The sequence below is a fragment of the Aotus nancymaae genome, unplaced genomic scaffold (genome assembly GCF_030222135.1).
Source record: "Aotus nancymaae isolate 86718 unplaced genomic scaffold, 86718_ANA_hifiasm-v0.15.2.pri h1tg000030l, whole genome shotgun sequence".
Classification (NCBI taxonomy): Eukaryota; Metazoa; Chordata; class Mammalia; order Primates; family Aotidae; genus Aotus; species Aotus nancymaae.
The window spans coordinates 3,474,744-3,491,898 of NW_026988443.1; the positions used below are offsets into that span (position 1 = coordinate 3,474,744).

The 17,155-nt window shown below is 37.1% G+C and overlaps 1 protein-coding gene across 2 annotated transcripts in view; it reads left to right on the plus strand.

Annotated features, from left to right (window-relative positions):
• Positions 1-17,155, plus strand: part of LOC105706659 (lon protease homolog 2, peroxisomal) — a 136,093-nt gene that overhangs the window by 13,252 nt on the left and 105,686 nt on the right. The window contains exons 3-7 of one of the 2 annotated variants that reach the window (XM_064383000.1): positions 2,159-2,290; positions 4,079-4,201; positions 7,162-7,325; positions 8,798-8,892; positions 14,409-14,667. In XM_064383000.1, coding sequence (XP_064239070.1) covers positions 2,159-2,290; positions 4,079-4,201; positions 7,162-7,325; positions 8,798-8,892; positions 14,409-14,667 — 773 coding nt within the window. The remainder of the gene's footprint in view (positions 1-2,158; positions 2,291-4,078; positions 4,202-7,161; positions 7,326-8,797; positions 8,893-14,408; positions 14,668-17,155) is intronic. The other variant, XM_064383001.1, reaches the window with a different exon arrangement.

The window sequence follows — 17,155 nt, forward strand, 5'->3', positions numbered from 1 at the left end:
AAGCGGTTCTCTTGCCTCAGCTTCCCAAGTAGCTGGGATTACAGGCACGCGCCACCACGCCCGGCTAATTTTTTGTGTCTTTAGTAGAGACAGTGTTTCACCACGTGGGCCAGGCTGGTCTCAAACTCGAGACCTCATGATCTGCCCTCCTCGGCCTCCCAAAGTGCTGGGATTACAGGTGTGACCCACTGTGCCCAGCCTCCATCTCTGAATTTTAAAATTGAATCTTTGCTTTCCCAGCGCCTGTAGGCTGTTAGCGTTCCTTTCTGTGCCTTCACGGTCTGTCATACATATCATTTAACATAATGCTTATCACATTGTATTGAAATGTATCTTACAGGTATTTTTTCTTTACCAAACTTGAATTATTTTTCTCCTTTAGCCATCCTGTGCTGAACAGTGTATTGGGTCTGGCAAATAGTTTGTACTCAGTAAATGTTTGGAAAATGAGTTTTAGCTGTTTTATTTTCATAGGGTGAATTCCTAGTAGCAGGAGTATTCAGATTTCATTATCTGCTTTTTCCACCTGAACAGCTTCATCATAATTATACTTTAATTCCCTTGATTCTAGGCAAGTAATAGATAAGTTCCAAAATTACAATGTTGTTGGAGGGATTTGATTATTATTAGCACATGAAATCTTATTTGAATGGACTAAATGAGGATTTAATATATCATTTGTGAATTAGTGAGAACTAAATTTTGCTGTGTTAACTACTCTGAAATCTGAGTCATGTAACATGAGTGTCTTTCTTGCTCATGCTTCATGCCTGAGACTAGTGGGGGTCGTATCTGCCTATTAGAGTCACTTGGACCCAGTTGGATTGGAGATTCATCTCAAGACATGCTTCCCTTATGTCTGAGGCAGGAAAAGAAAATGGGGCGCATCTCTCATTGGCTTGTAATGCTTCTGCCCTGAAGGAACTGACACTTCCACTATGTTTCATGGGTCAATTTAAGACTCATAGACACGCATATTAATATATTCAAAGGAAGTTAGAAAGATCAGTGCCCAAAAGAAAAGGGGAGTTTGTCAGTAGCACTGATGACTACCACAGTTACTGAAAGTGTGCCTTGGGCTTAATCTATCTTAACTCCCAGGTATACCCTGGCAGTTGTTTTTCTAAAAATCTTTCATAGTCAGTGCTCAGATTCTAGTTAGTCCAAACTGATATGGTTTGGCTGTGTCCTCACCCACATCTCACCTTGAATTGTAATAATTCCCATGTGTCAAGGGCGGGGCCAGATGTAGATAATTGAACATGGGGGTGGTTTCACCCATACTGTTCTCGTGGTAGTGAATAAGTCTTACTAGATCTGATGGTTATATAAATGGTAGTTCCTCTGCACATGCTGTCTTGCCTGCCTCCATGTAAGACGGGCCTTTGCTTCTCCTTTGCCTTCCTCCATGATTATGAGGCCTTCTCAGCTGTGTGGAACCGAGTCGATTAAACCTCTTTTATAAATTACCCAGTCTTGGGTATGTCTTTGTTAGCAGTGTGAAAACAGACTAACACACAAATGTTATACTAAATATTACTATTTCAGCTTCTGCTTGGCAGTGATAATAGTGTCAACTATGCTAAATTTCTAATAATACACATATTTCTAATAATGTACATCTAATAATTATATTGTGATTATGTAAGAGAATATTCTTGTTCTTAAGAACAAGGTCCTTAATCTGTCATGGGATTAGAGATTTAAAGAAAGAATAAGGATCTCAATTCTGCAGCTTAACCTCAAATGTTCAGTAATTATAATGTGTGAGTGAAGAGAGAAAGCAAATGTGGCAAAATGCTAACAATTGGTGAATCTGGGAGAAGGCTATACAGGAGTTATTGTATGATTCTTGCAACTTTTTTGTAGATTTGAATTTTTTTAATAGAAAGTTAAAAATCATGCCAGAAGTTTACAAAACCTTTTTAAACATTAGTCTTAACTACTTTAGAGCTAATATTGCTTTTCATTCTGATTGACATTTTGAAAGTACTTTTCTTTTCCTCTGAGGCCTCAAAAATACCTAGGCTGTATTAATCAGTGATCTTTCAGAAACAAAGATGGAGGCCCAAACATTAAACCTAGATGGAAATCTGATTTTTAAAAATTCACAAATAATGCCAGATTTCATTTAAAAGACTTTTTTTCCCCCTTCTAGTTGGTTGAAATGTTGGATATGTCTGTCCCTGCAGTTGCTAAATTGAGACGTCTTTTAGATAGTCTTCCAAGGGAAGCTTTACCAGACATCTTGACATCAATTATCCGAACAAGCAACAAAGAGAAACTCCAGGTACAGTGTTCCCTTCTTGAACGCTAGGTTGCTTTGTCACTTTTTATTGAGCTCTAGATAGTGAGTAATTAAGTGTTGACCTTCCAGAAAAAGATACTGGAGACTCAAGGTAGTTGAAATGCTTTTACATTTAAATTGACTCTCAAATGTGATTGTTTTCCGTTTTTGTTTACATGAGCAGCTCTTTTATTTGCATAATCAGTACTAGTAGTCAATTTACCCAAAAAGTTAAAGAATCAAAAAAAGGTAAATATTTAGCCGGGCTCAGTGGCTCACACCTGTAATCCCAGCACTTTGGGAGGCTGAGACATGTGGATCACTTGAGATCAGGAGTTGGAGACCAGCCTGGCCAATATGGTGAAATCCCATCTCTACTAAAATACAAAAATTAGCTGAGCGTGGTGGCGCACGCCTATAATCCCAGCTACTTGGGAGGCTGAGGCAGGAGAATCACTTGAACCCAGGAGGTGGAGGCTGCAGTAAGCCAAGATCATGCCACTGCACTCCAGCCTGGGCAACAGAGACTCTGTCCCAAAAAAAAACGGTAAATATTGAATTTAACTTAATATATAGACATTCTTTGATTGACTATTTTAAAATGTGGAGCCATGGCCCTTCCCTTGTATGTGGACCTGCTTTCTTAGAATCTTCACTGTGTTTCTTATATAAATCACACCTATGATGCATGACTTATTATTTTAAGTTTCTATTTATTTCAAATGAAATGAATTTTAAAGATACTTGAAAAGTAATCCAAGTATAGAATCCTAGGTTTACATGACTTAATACCCAAACTCTAATACTTTTTTCTTGCACACTTATTTTTAAGGTACTTTTAAAGCAGTCTTTTTATTGAATCATCCTAGAACATTTGTTTGTTTTCATTGAAACAGCTCTTTCGTATGTTATCAGTTACTTCAATCCAACCTTTATAGTAGCAAACACAACTAATACAAACAGGTTGGTTGTATACAGGAATTCAGTTAAACCAGTGGGAGAAGAGTTACAGGACTGCCAGACAGCCCCCTGGCTGTGGGCGGCAGCGGTGTGTTTTACTGCGGGAATGGAGAGTGGCCGGTGCTCCTACAAATCACTAGTGAGAGTTTGTTTAGTGCTTCTGTTCTCTTGAACTGTGTCTGGTTGTTTTTTTTTTTTTTTTTTAAATCTTAAAAACACACAACTTCATTTTAAAGTGAAAAACCAAGATCCTGTTTTTTTCTTTCTCTTTTAAGGATTCTGATATTCATCTCAAACAACCTTGCTGATTAATATAGTTCATTTGGCCGGGTGCGGTGGCTCACGCCTGTAATCCCAGCACTTTGGGAGGCTAAGGCGGGTGGATCACGAGGTCAAGAGATCGAGACCATCCTGGTCAACATGGTGAAACCCCGTCTCTACTAAAAATACAAAAAATTAGCTGGGCATGGTGACGCGTGCCTGTAATCCCAGCTACTCAGGAGGCTGAGGCAGGAGAATTTCCTGAACGCAGGAGGCGGAGGTTGCGGTGAGCCGAAATCGTGCCATTGCACTCCGGCCTGGGTAACAAGAGCGAAACTCCATCTCAAAAAAAAATATATATATATGTGTGTGTGTGTATATATATATATATATATATATATATATATATATATATATATAGTTCATTTGGTTGTTTCAGCCATAGTGTAGTGTGAATGCTGATAAGAATTTTTTTTTTTAACTTGGCAATTTAAGCCATGGCTCTGACTGCCTGTTTTTGGATTGTGTGTTTCTAAGTGAGATCCTATTAATTGACTCACATTTCCTTAGATTTTAGATGCTGTGAGCCTGGAGGAGCGGTTCAAGATGACTATACCACTGCTTGTCAGACAAATTGAAGGACTGAAATTGCTTCAGAAAACCAGGAAACCCAAGCAAGATGATGATAAGAGGGTAAATATTTATTTGAATCCATTTCAGGCTTGAAAAAAAAATAAGGAGAATTAAAAAAGGAACAACAAAAAAAGTTTATTGTCACCTAACTAGAGTTACTGATAACATTTAGGTGTTTCCTTCTCATCCTTTTCCTTGTCTGGATTTTTTTATAAAGCATTTTTCTCATTTTGTTTTGGTTATCATCCCAAAGGATAATTTACTGAGCCATTTCCCTTTTTGTGTTGTTTCCAGTGTTTTGCATATTGTAAACACTAACAAATAGCTATGATTGGTGTCTTTGAATATAACAGTTTTTTACTGCATGTAGTATTAAGAAAGTAATGCAAAATTGTTTCCTAAAAGGACTATTTGTCATGCCAAAATTTGGCTGTTTTCAGCTTATAAAAATTTCTATTTTCCTTTAGTCATATCTTGATCTTTTCTTGTTTTCTAAGCTTAAGTCCTCTAGCCTCTAGTGGCTTGATAAATATTCACTTTCCTTTCATTTTAACTTCAGTTGATTTTTTAAAAAGTATTTAATTGGCTGGGCATGGTGGCTCATGCCTGTAATCTTAGCACTTTGGGAAGCTGAGGCGGGTGGATCATGAGGTTAGGAGATCAAGACAATCCTGGCTAACACGGTGAAACCCCGTCTCTACTAAATTACAAAAGATTAGCCAGGTATGGTGGTGCATACCTGTAGTCCCAGCTACTCGGGAGGCTGAGGCAGGGGAATCGCTTGAACCCAGGAGACCGAGATCAGGTCACTGCACTCCAGCCTAGTGACGGAGTGAGACTACGTCTGAAAAAAAAAAAAGTAATTATTTAACCCATATGTTATTTATTTTGAAGACAGCAATTGTATTTTTACCTCAAGTAGCTTTTTGCTTGACTCCACACCACTATTCAATAATCCTTCCCATCCCCATTATCATCCATTACATTTATATGTATGATGGGATCTGTTTGACGTCTACCTTGATCTGTTAATTTTACTATTTTTATATCTGGACAGAGTTAAGATTGGGAAGATATATTTGATGTGGACAGGATATAAAAATGGCAGTTCTCTGAAGGCTGTTGGAGATGCAGAACTCTGATTTAATTGAAGTGCTGAGAATTATGTTAGCAATTTGATGTTCATCAGCACAGAAGTGTTTTGTCATCAAAGAGAATACATTGTAGAGAAAGCAGAGCAGAAGGCAAGAACTCCTCCCTGATGAGACTAGAGAAGGGGCAGTACAGTAGGCTGAGGAGAGAGATAGGAGTAGTGGTCATCATGCTGGCGTTTAGTACTCCAGGACACCATGCTGTTTAAAACATACAGAAAGCTGGATTCTTTCTGGCTTGAGATCAGATCAAGGACTCAATTACTCATTTTGTGCAGAAAGACAAATCCAGTGGGAATTTCAGAAAACTGCAACTTACTCTGAATAAAGGTTGCCATCACTTAAAATGAAAGTTGTTCACAAGTGCTCCAGAAAATGATCAAACAAAAGACAGTTATTTAAAAAGTAAGAATCAGAGGATAGTATTTGGAGTTAGCCTAAAGCTGTCTCCTTTTCATTCCCCTTAGAGTTGAAAAGCACCGTTTTAGCAGTCGAGGGAAAAATGCATAAAAAAGTGCTTTTGTCTTAACAGTGAAATTACTGATATGCTTATAAAAATCTCACTTTAGAAAATATATAATATGTTCAGTTTTTTATTTATAATATTTTGTCTGCTAATGACTTAGAAGAAAAGCATATATTAATACTTATGTTTTTATAAAATTAAATTATTATTTACTGCTTTATGTTTTGAACATTTTTATATTTGAATGTATTAAATAGATAAATTTTCCAGGTTAAAAAATAAGTTCTGGGTTTAGTGTGGTGGCTCAGTGAGGTCTGTAATCCCAGCACTTTGGGAGGCCAAGGAAGGAGAATCACTTGAGGCCAGGTGTTCAAGACCAGGCTGGGCGACATAGTGAGACCTCATCTGTACAAAAAAATTAAAAAAATTAGCCAGCATGCTGGTATATGTCTGTAGTCCCAGCTACTTGGGAAACTGAGGTGGATGGATCCTTTGAGCCAGGGAGGTTGAGGCTGAAGTGAGCAGTGTTTATGCCGTTGCACTTCAGCCCGGGTGACAACGCTTGACCCTGTCTCAAAAAGTAAAATGTTCTGGAGGCTTTTAAATTAAATGCTAGTATATTATTTTGCTCCAGTAATGGTTGCTTATTCATGAATTTCAAGGAGCACATAAGGTAGTTTTAACATATGATAGAGAGATCATAGAGGAGAGCACAAAGGTCATTTAACTTTGCACAGAATATGTTTTTTCGATTTGAAAGAACAATTTTGTCAGGATGGGAACAGATGCCAAGGGCTCACTGAAGTAATGGATGAGGTAGTGGATGTGGTGGTTATAGCCACTTGTTAGAGAAGCAGAACCTCACAAGAAGGGAAGTAAATACTGCGGTGGTTAACTGGAAGTAACTAGAGGTAAGAAAAAATATTTTAAAAGCAGGAAAGCTTTGAAGACAAAATAGAGCCAGTGCTGGAAAGGTTGAACATGCTAGGAAGAAATTTTGTAATGTAGGAGAGAGAATGGAATTTTTTTTCATTCACCAGGTGATAAGAAGTAATAATATATCAAGAAAATAGTGGCTGCAGTAGTAGCTCAAAGAAAGATAGTTCCTAGATGTTTTAATTATTTCTAGTATCCAGTTCCTTGAAATTTGTTTTCTTATGCAAGTATTATTATAAGCATATACCAAAGAATCATGTCTACCTTGTGTTGGTCTACTTTTGCAATTCTGCTGCCTGTATATATACAACTGCCTTTTGATTATTATTCTGAACTTCGCTTCCTAAGCATATAGACTGTAGTCATAAAAGTGTTTATTCAGCACCAATCATAATTTTCTGTGTACCTGGGTACTTCGTTTCTAGTTTATTTTGACATATGGTTTACTCTTCTGCCTTCTACGTTAGGTTATAGCAATACGCCCTATTAGGAGAATTACACATATCCCAGGTACTTTAGAAGATGAAGATGAAGATGAAGATAATGATGACATTGTCATGCTAGAGAAAAAAATACGAACATCTAGTATGCCAGAGCAGGCCCATAAAGTCTGTGTCAAAGAGATAAAGAGGTAAATTATAAAAGGCATTTGTTCATTATTGTTTTCATTTTGCTTATTAATGTTGAAAATTGTTGCTCATGGAAATTTGATTCTGCACTTTGGATCACAAAATGAAAGCCGAATCATTTGTTTTATATTCTCTGATGTTTCTCCTTTGTCTTATGCTTAGCATATTTATAGACAGCCCTACTCATTTGATCTTTTCATTGCCAACTCTCATCTTTCATGGCTTTCCTGATTCTCAGCTTATATCTTTGATCTGTGGAGTACTTTCCCCTTTCTTCATCCTTCAACCAGACTCTAATTCTTAAAACATTCTTAGTACTCCTGATTAGCACCACTTTCATTACTCTTTTCTCAAATACTGAGAATACATGATACAAGTCTTCCACTTACAGTGTGCTGTCAATCTATATCACTCTTGCAACTGCCTTTTTGTTTGAAAGAGTGGACCATGCTTCTTTTCTTACACGTAATGTTTGTTCAGTTAGCATTGTATTCTTCACATGTGACTTTTTTTCTCAAGATTATAATCTACAGAAAAACTCTCAAGGGCAAGGACTCTCCATTTCTCTTTGTACAAGACAAAGTACAGGGAAACCTTGATAACAGAATAGGATATATAGGTTGATTGCATTTTCTGGATATCCCCAGCATTAAACTGAAAGCCGTTTTTCCTTAGCATACTTTTAGCTTTAGAACTCTTATTGCATTTTCTTTTATTAGTGAATTGTAGTGAGCCTGCTTGAATGCTTAGTGACTTAACATTTGACTTTCTGAGGCTCACAGTTAAAAACATTGGTAATTGTAGGTGATGGGTATTTTATATTGCCTCTGACATTAGTTAATATGCGTAGAACATTTATTATGTGCAGAACACTTTGCTAAGCACTGCATATATTATGGAAGTAGCATTTGTTATTAAATATATATTAGCTTGCTTTTATGAGCAGACCTCATTGATCTCTGATACAAAAAAATAAAATTCTTGTACTATGCATAGTTAGGCACTTACATCTTATTGCGATAAGTAAACCAGTAGATACGTGTCACTTGACTCTCCTTGTGAGCTTGAAAGGGACCCACTAGTGAGGCCGTATTTCCAAGCTGGAATTAGATACACTGTTTTCTCCTGCAGTTTGCAGGTGTCTGTCTTATTTTGTTTTGTAAGTACATTAAGTACTTACAAAATAGGAGAATGCATTGTAGAGAAAGCAGAGTAGAAGGGAAGAACTCCTCCCTGGTGGGACTAGAGAAGGGCCATTAAAGTAGGCCAGTAAGAGATACAGGAGTAGTGATCATTACATTACAAAACAAAATAAACATTTCATTAACTGGATACTTTAAAACTTTTTCAGATTTAAGTAAACATGCATGATATATCTAACCAAGAAAGAGAGATATGTTTGATTTTTCTGTTACAGAATATTTCTGTGTTCTTGAACATGTTTGCTATGTTGTATGTATTTCTTTCTTCACAGACTCAAAAAAATGCCTCAGTCAATGCCAGAATATGCTCTGACTAGAAATTATTTGGAACTTATGGTAGAACTTCCTTGGAACAAAAGTACAACTGGTAAGCCACAAAATAACACCATTTTTGCAGTCAAATTGTCACTCAGGAAGCACTGATTGTCTTACTGTTAAATTATTTTTATTTTTAATTTTTTGAAACCATTTTATTGAAGTGTGATTGGCATACAAAAAGCTGTATGTATTTAATGAATACATCCATCTCAGTGAGTTTCAGAATCAGTATGCACCCACGAAACCATCACTATCTTCATAGCCATAAACATATCCATCACCTCCAAAGTTTCCTCCTACTTTTTTTGTGATGATGATGATGATGATGATGATTGGCTTTTTTCTTTTGGTGCTGGTAAGAACATTGAATATAAGGTCTAATGTTAAATTAGACTGTAGCAAATTTTAAATACACATTACAGTATTGTTAGCGATAGGTGCTTTGCTTTATAGTAGATCTCTTGAACTTATTTATCTGGCATAAATGAAACTTTGTTCCCTTAAACCATCAGCTCCCATTTCCTTCTCCTCTCATTCCCTGGCGACTACTAATCTACTCTGTATTTCTATGAGTTTGACTATTTTAGATTCCACATGTATGAAATAGGTGAAATCATACAGTACTTGTCTTTCTGTGTCTGGCCTATTTCACTTAGCATAATACCCTGTAGGTCCATCCATGTTGTCACAGATGGCAAGATTTCCTGCTATTTTAAGGCTGCATAATATTCCATTGTATGTCTATACCATATTTTCTTTGTTCACTTCTGTGTTAGTTGCCTCCTTAGCGCAGTAGGCAGCGCGTCAGTCTCATATTCACTTCTGTGTCAATAGACTTTTCAGTTTTTTCTGTATCTTGGCTATTGTAAGTAATATTGCAGTGAATATGAAAGTGCAGATATCTCTTTGAGATCCTGATTTCAGTTCCTTTGGCTATTTACCCAGAGGTGGAATTGCTGAATCATATGGAAGTTCTATTTTAACTTGTTTAGTAACTTTGATACTTTTTTAGTAACTTTTTTAGTGACTTTTCATAATGGTCATACCAATTTACATTCTGAACAACAGTGTGCAAAGGTGCCCTTTTCTCCATATCCTCACCTTCACTGGTGATTTTTTTTTTTTTTAGTAATGGCCATCCTAACAGGCATAAAGTGCTTTCTCATTGTGGTTTTGATTTGCATTTCCCTGATGATTAGTCATGATAAGTACCTATTTGATTTTTTGCTATTAAGTTGCATGAGTTCCTTATATATTTTGGATATTAACCCTTTATGAGATACACAGTTTGCAGATATTTTCTCCCATTACATAGGTTGATTTCTCATTTTGCTGATTTAATCCATTTCAAATTAACGTTTGTGCAGTGGTGTAATAGAAGGGTTCAAATGCGTTCTTCTGCATGTGGGTATCCAGTTTTCCCAACACCATTTTTTTGAAGAGACTGCCCTTTACCTATTGTATATTCTTGGTGCCCTTGTTGAAAATTGGTCGACTTTCTAGGTAACCTTATAGGGTTTATTTCTGGGCTCTTTATTCTGTTCCATTGGTCCATGTGTCTGTTTTTGTGCCAGAATCATAGTCTCTGATGACTGTAGCTTTGTAATATGACTTGAATTCAGAAAGTCTGATGCCTCCAGCTTTGTTCTTGCTCAAGATTGATTTGGCTGTTCAGGGTCTTTTGTAATTTCTTATTCATTTTAGGATTTTTTATCTATTTTTGTGAAAAATACCATTAGAATTTTAATAGGGGTTGCATGGAACTTGTAGATTGCTTTGAGTGGTATAGACATTTTAACAGTATTCTTGTAGTCTATGAAAATGTAGTATCTTTCCATTTATATGTGTCTAACTTCTTTTATCAGTGTTTTATAATTTTTAGTGTATAGACCTTTCACCTCTTTGGTTAAATTTGTACCTAAGTATATCATTCTTTCTTAGACTATTGTAAATGAGATTGTTTCCTTAATTTCTCTTTAGTTATTTAGTTATTTATTTTGAGATGGAGCTTCACGCTTGTCACCTAGGCTGGAGTGCAGTGGCATGATCTCAGCACACTGCAACCTCCACCTCCCAGGTTCAAGCAGTTCTCCTGCCTTAGCCTCCCAAGTAGTCTTGATTACAGGCACCCACTATGATGCCTGGCTAAGTTTTTGTATTTTTCGTAGAGACATGGTTTCACCATGTTGGCCAGGCTGGTCTTGAACTCCTGACTTTAAGTGATCCACCTGCCTCGGCCTCTCAAAGTGCTGGGATTACAGGCGTGAGCCACCACGCCCAGCTCTTAATTTCTCTTTAGAGAAAGATTTTTATTGATGGACATTTGGGTTGTTTCCAGTTTTTTGGCTATTAAAAATAAAGTTGGCTGGGCACAGTGGCTCACGCCTGTAATCCTAGCACTTTGAGAGGCCAAGGTGGGTCGATCATTTGAGCCCAGGAGTTTGAGACCAGCATGGGTAACACAGGGACACCCTGACTCTATTTAAAATAAATAAAATAAAATAATAAATCATATAAACTAAAATATTTAATACAATAAAATATCAAAAAATAAAGCTGTGAACTGTGGTAGTAAATTTATTTTTTAATTTATTTAATATTGGCATGTCATGACAAAATACTGCTTTCTAGTTGAAATATTTCTTGGTAGTCTGAGATGCCATGTGTGTCAGCATTAGAGATGTATAGCAGCAATGTATCCATGATGAAAATAATTCCATTATTTAGCATTTGAACAAAGAACTGGAGATGAGTAAATGATGGTATAAAAGGAGTCATGTTAAGCTCCTAAACCATTACCATATAGGATTATGTCTAGATAATTGTGAGTGTGGCTATGAAACCATGAAAATGCCATTGATACATATTTATAATTTTTTGAGATGGAGTCTTGCTCTGTCGCCCAGGCTGGAGTGTAGTGGTGTGATCTTGCGTCACTGCAGCCTCCACCTCCTGGGTTCAAGCAGTTCTCCTGCCTCAGCCTCCCAAGTAGCTGGGATTACAGATGCTTGTGACCACATCTGACTAATTTTGGTATTTTTACTAGAGACAGGGATTCACCACGTTGACCAGGCTGGTCTTGAACTCTTGGCCTCATATGATCTGCCTGCCTTGGCCTCCAAAAGTGCTGGGATTACAGACCTAAGCCAGTGTTTCCAGCCTAAATGTCTTTTGTTTGTTTGTTTGTTTTTTGAGACAGCGTCTCGCCCTTTTACCCAGGCTGGAGTGCAGTGTGTGATCTTGGCTCACTGCAACCTCTGCCTCCTGGGTTCAAGCTATTCTCCTGCCTCAGTGTCCTGAGTAACTTGGGATTATAGGTGCCTGGCACCATGCCCAGCTAATTTTTATATTTTTAGTAGAGATGGGGTTTCACCATGTTGGCCAGGCTGGTCTTTTAACTCCTGACCTCAAGTGATCCTCCCATGTTGGCCTCCCAAAGTGCTGGGATTATAGGTGTGAGCCACTGAGACTGGCCCCCCATTCATAATTTTTGAAAGAAAAGTTTACCTACCAAGTAGAGGTCTCAGCTAGTAATCAAAAGCAGAAAGTAAAGCAGAGAGGAAAGAGTTGTAGGAAATAGTTTGCAGATTTTCCCATCTTAAATAAGAGGAATCAGTAGATACCATTTCCGTTTTCAAATTATAAATAGAGGAATTTATATTGAAATTTAAAAATGTTTTACATGTCACCACGTGTTATTCAAGACAGGAAGAATGCTTTCTGAATCACTAAAAAGAATAATTAGAAAAATATATCCTGTATAGAAAAGATAGAACATAATTTATATAACATGCAAATTGTTTCCTTAAAAGATTGAAAGAGCTTTTAAAATTGTCTTTACTTGGCCTATTTCTTGAAAGAAATTTCTTCACAGTTTTCAGTGTTTTCTAAATTACCTTGACTTTTATTCTTACCTTACTGAATGTGTTAATCATGAATGGATAATGCATTATAACAAGTACCTTTTTACGTACAAGGTGATATTTTGATGGAAACTTTCTCTTCTTGAACATGATGATATTGATAACCTAACATTAAACCATCTTTGCATAACTAAAATAAATCCCACTGAGACTTAGTAGATTATTCTTTATAGATTTGATTCACTAGCATTTTAATATTTACAACTATAGGAATTAGTGTGAGGTTTTCTTTTATGTTTACTGTGGTAGGTTTTAGTGTCAGGGCTAGCATTGTGAAATAATTGAGAAACTTTCTCTCACTTATTCCTGTATTCGTTGGTTGGGTTCTGGGGCCAGGAAATGGGGAAGAAATTTTAGTTCTTCCGTTTCTACGTCACTCACCTAGAACTCTGACTAAAATCAGTAGTACTACAATTAAATTATATAGTTGACTGCTTAGCTAGGTTTTGGGGGGGACTAGCTTGGGAACCAAATTACCATCTCAGGCTATTTTTCTTCCTTTATGAAGAATGCTTAGCACATTCTAAATAATTAATTAAAAGAGTGGATTTGTGTGTATTTCTCTCTCCCATCTTCTTTTCACTGTCAGCATGATCATGTGGCTGTGTATTATCCCCTGGCAGCCATCCAGCTAGTGAATTCATTTTGGCTTCTGTCACCTGTCATTTAATTTGAGTATTTTAAATGCTAAAGCATATTAGTAAACCTGTTGAAAGCTTGGCTCTAGAAACAAAGCCTAACTCATACACTTCTGGTGAGACTTTGATACAACTTTCTGTATGGCAATTAGGCAATTCTTTACACCATCTTTTTTTTTTCTTTTTGATTCAGCACTTCTGTTAGTAGAAGACAAGCTGAAAGAAATCATTGCAGATATATGGGAAGATTTAGTTACAGTGATGCATAGTGTGAAGCATTTTTTATAAGTGTAAAGATAATGTAAACAACTTGAATGCTCAGCAGTAGGGAATTAAATGAATATAGATAATTAAGTAATGGAATATTAAATAGCCATAGAATATTACTGAAAAATAGTGTGACAGTGAAAGTTTTCTGTAATATATTAAGTGAAAAAACATCTTACAAAATTTAAAGGCCCCATAAAAGCCCATTTTGAAAAGTAGGTTTGTAAATGCACGCATACATGCTGGAATAATACATACTGAAGTAAAGGTAGTGGTGATCTCTTGATGGCATGAGATTATGGGTAATTGTTTTCTTCTTTTTTATTAGTGTTATCAGCTTTTCTGGAATTAACATATATTGCTATTGAACTAAGGGAAAAATCACCCTTTTTAAAAAGGAACAAATGCCAGCACACATAGAATATGTAGAAATTATATCTCTATGAGAAGTAACGTATAACTAGAAAATCATTCCACATAAAATGGTATGAACATTGAGTTTTTAGTTGTATAGTGCCTACTATCTCTGGAGACACTAAGTCTTAAGCAGAAAAGCCAAACCAAATTTAGATCATTTAGAAGCCTCATTTAGAAGGATCCAAGTCTGTTCTTACCACATCTGTTTTAAAAAAAAAATATATATATATATATATATTTTGCTCTCATCATGCTTGAAAGGAGTTCTTTAACTTAAAATTTTTATGTGTTCTAATTGTTTCTGTTGGGTTATTTAACAGACCGCCTGGACATTAGGGCAGCCCGGATACTTCTGGATAATGACCATTATGCCATGGAAAAATTGAAGAAAAGAGTACTAGAATACTTGGCTGTCAGACAGCTGAAAAATAACCTAAAGGGCCCAATCCTATGCTTCGTTGGCCCTCCTGGAGTTGGTAAAACAAGCGTGGGAAGATCAGTGGCCAAGACTCTAGGTCGAGAGTTCCACAGGATTGCGCTTGGAGGAGTATGTGATCAGTCTGACATTCGAGGACACAGGTAGAACGCTTCTCTCAATTTTATCTCTGATTCCTCTTCTCTTTTTTTTTTTTTTATTGCATTTTAGGTTTTGGGGTACATGTAGAGAACATGCAAGATTGTTGCATAGGTGCATATGTGGCAGTGTGATTTGCTGCCTTCCTCCCCTTCACCCTTATGTGCCATTTCTACCCATGCCATCCCTCCCCGACTCCCCACCACCCGCTGTCCCTCTGCTATTTCCCCCCAACAGTCCCCAGGGTATAGTGCTCCCCTTCCTGTGTCCATGTGTTCTCATTATTCAACACCCGTCTGTGAGTGAGAACATGCGGTGTTTGATTTTGTGTTCTTGTGTCAGTTTGCTGAGAATGATGGCTTCCAGGTTCATCCATGTCCCTACAAAGGACGTGAACTCATCGTTTTTGATGGCTGCATAATACTCCATGGTGTATATGTGCCACATTTTCCCTGTCCAGTCTATCATCGATGGACATAGGTCTTTGCTACTGTAAACTGTGCTGCAGTGAACATTCGTGTGCATGTGTCCTTATAGTAGGGCGATTTATACTCCTTTGGATATATACCTAGTAATGGGATTGCTGGGTCAAATGGAATTTCTATTTCTAGGTCCTTGAGGAATCGCCACACTGTCTTCCACAATGGTCGAACTAATTTACACTCCCACCAACAGTGTAAAAGTGTTCCTATTTCTCCACATCCTCTCCAGCATCTGTTGTCTCCAGATTTTTTAATGATCGCCGTTCTAACTGGCGTGAGATGGTATCTCAATGTAGTTTTGATTTGCATTTCTGTAATGACCAGTGATGATGAGCATTTTTTCATGTGTTTGTTGGCCTCATGTATGTCTTCTCTTGTAAAGTATCTGTTCATATCCTTTGCCCATTTTTGAATGGGCTTGTTTGTTTTTTTCTTGTAAATCTGTTTTAGTTCATTGTAAATTCTGGATATCAGCCCTTTGTCAGATGGGTAAGCTGCAAAAATTTTTTCCCATTCTGTTGGTTGCCGATTCACTCTAATGATTGTGTCTTTTGCCGTGCAGAAGCTGTGGAGTTTGATTAGGTCCCATTTGTCTATTTTGACTTTTGTTGCCAAGGCTTTTGGTGTTTTGGTCATGAAGTCCTTGCCTACGCCTATGTCCTGAATGGTTTTGCCTAGGTTTTCTTCTAGGGTTTTTATGGTGTTAGGTCTTATGTTTAAGTCTTCAATCCATCTGGAGTTAATTTTAGTGTAAGGTGTCAGGAAGGGGTCCAGTTTCTGCTTTCTGCATATGGCTAGCCAGTTTTCCCAACACCATTTATTAAACAGGGAATCCTTTCCCCATTGCTTGTTTTTTTCAGGTTTGTCAAAGATCAGATGGTTGTAGATTTGTTGTGTTGCCTCCGAGGCCTCTGTTCTGTTCCATTGGTCTATATCTCTGTTTTGGTACCAGTACCATGCTGTTTTAATTACTGTAGCCTTATAGTATAGTTTGATGTCCGGTAGTGTGATGCCTCCCGCTTTGTTCTTTTTGCTTAGAATTGACTTGGCTATACAGGCTCTCTTTTGGTTCCATATGAAGTTTAAGGTGGTTTTTTCCAGTTCTGTGAAGAAGGTCATTGGTAGCTTGATGGGGATAGCGTTGAATCTGTAAATTACTTTGGGCAGTATGGCCATTTTCATGATACTGATTCTTCCTAACCATGAACATGAAATGTTTCTCCATCTGTTTGTGTCCTCTCTTATTTCGTTGTGCAGTGGTTTGTAGTTCTCCTTGAAGAGGTCCTTTACGTTCCTTGTTAGTTGTATTCCTAGGTATTTTATTCTCTTTGTAGCAATTGTGAATGGCAGTTCGTTCTTGATTTGGCTCTCTTTAAGTCTGTTATTGGTGTATAGGAATGCTTGTGATTTTTGCACATTGATTTTGTATCCTGAGACTTTGCTGAAGTTGCTTATCGGTTTCAGGAGATTTTCGGGCTGAGACGATGGGGTCTTCTAGATACACAATCATGTCGTCTGCAAATAGAGATAATTTGACTTCCTCTTTTCCTAATTGAATACACTTTATTTCTTATTCTTGCCTGATTGCTCTGGCTAGAACTTCCAGTACTATATTGAATAGGAGTGGTGAGAGAGGGCATCCTTGTCTAATGCCAGATTTCAAAGGGAATGCTTCCAGTTTTTGCCCATTCAGTATGATATTGGCTGTTGGTTTGTCATAAATAGCTTTTATTATTTTGAGATACATTCCATCAATACCTCCTTTATTGAGGGTTTTTACCATAAAGGACTGTTGAATTTTGTTGAAAGCCTTCTCTGCATCAATTGAGATAATCATGTGGTTTTTGTCTTTTGTTCTGTTTATGTGGTGAATTACATTTATAGACTTGCGTATGTTGAACCAGCCTTGCATCCCTGCGATGAATCCTACTTGATCATGGTGGATAAGCCTTTTGATGTGCTGTTGCAATCGGCTTGCCAGTATTTTATTGAAGGTTTTTGTATCTATGTT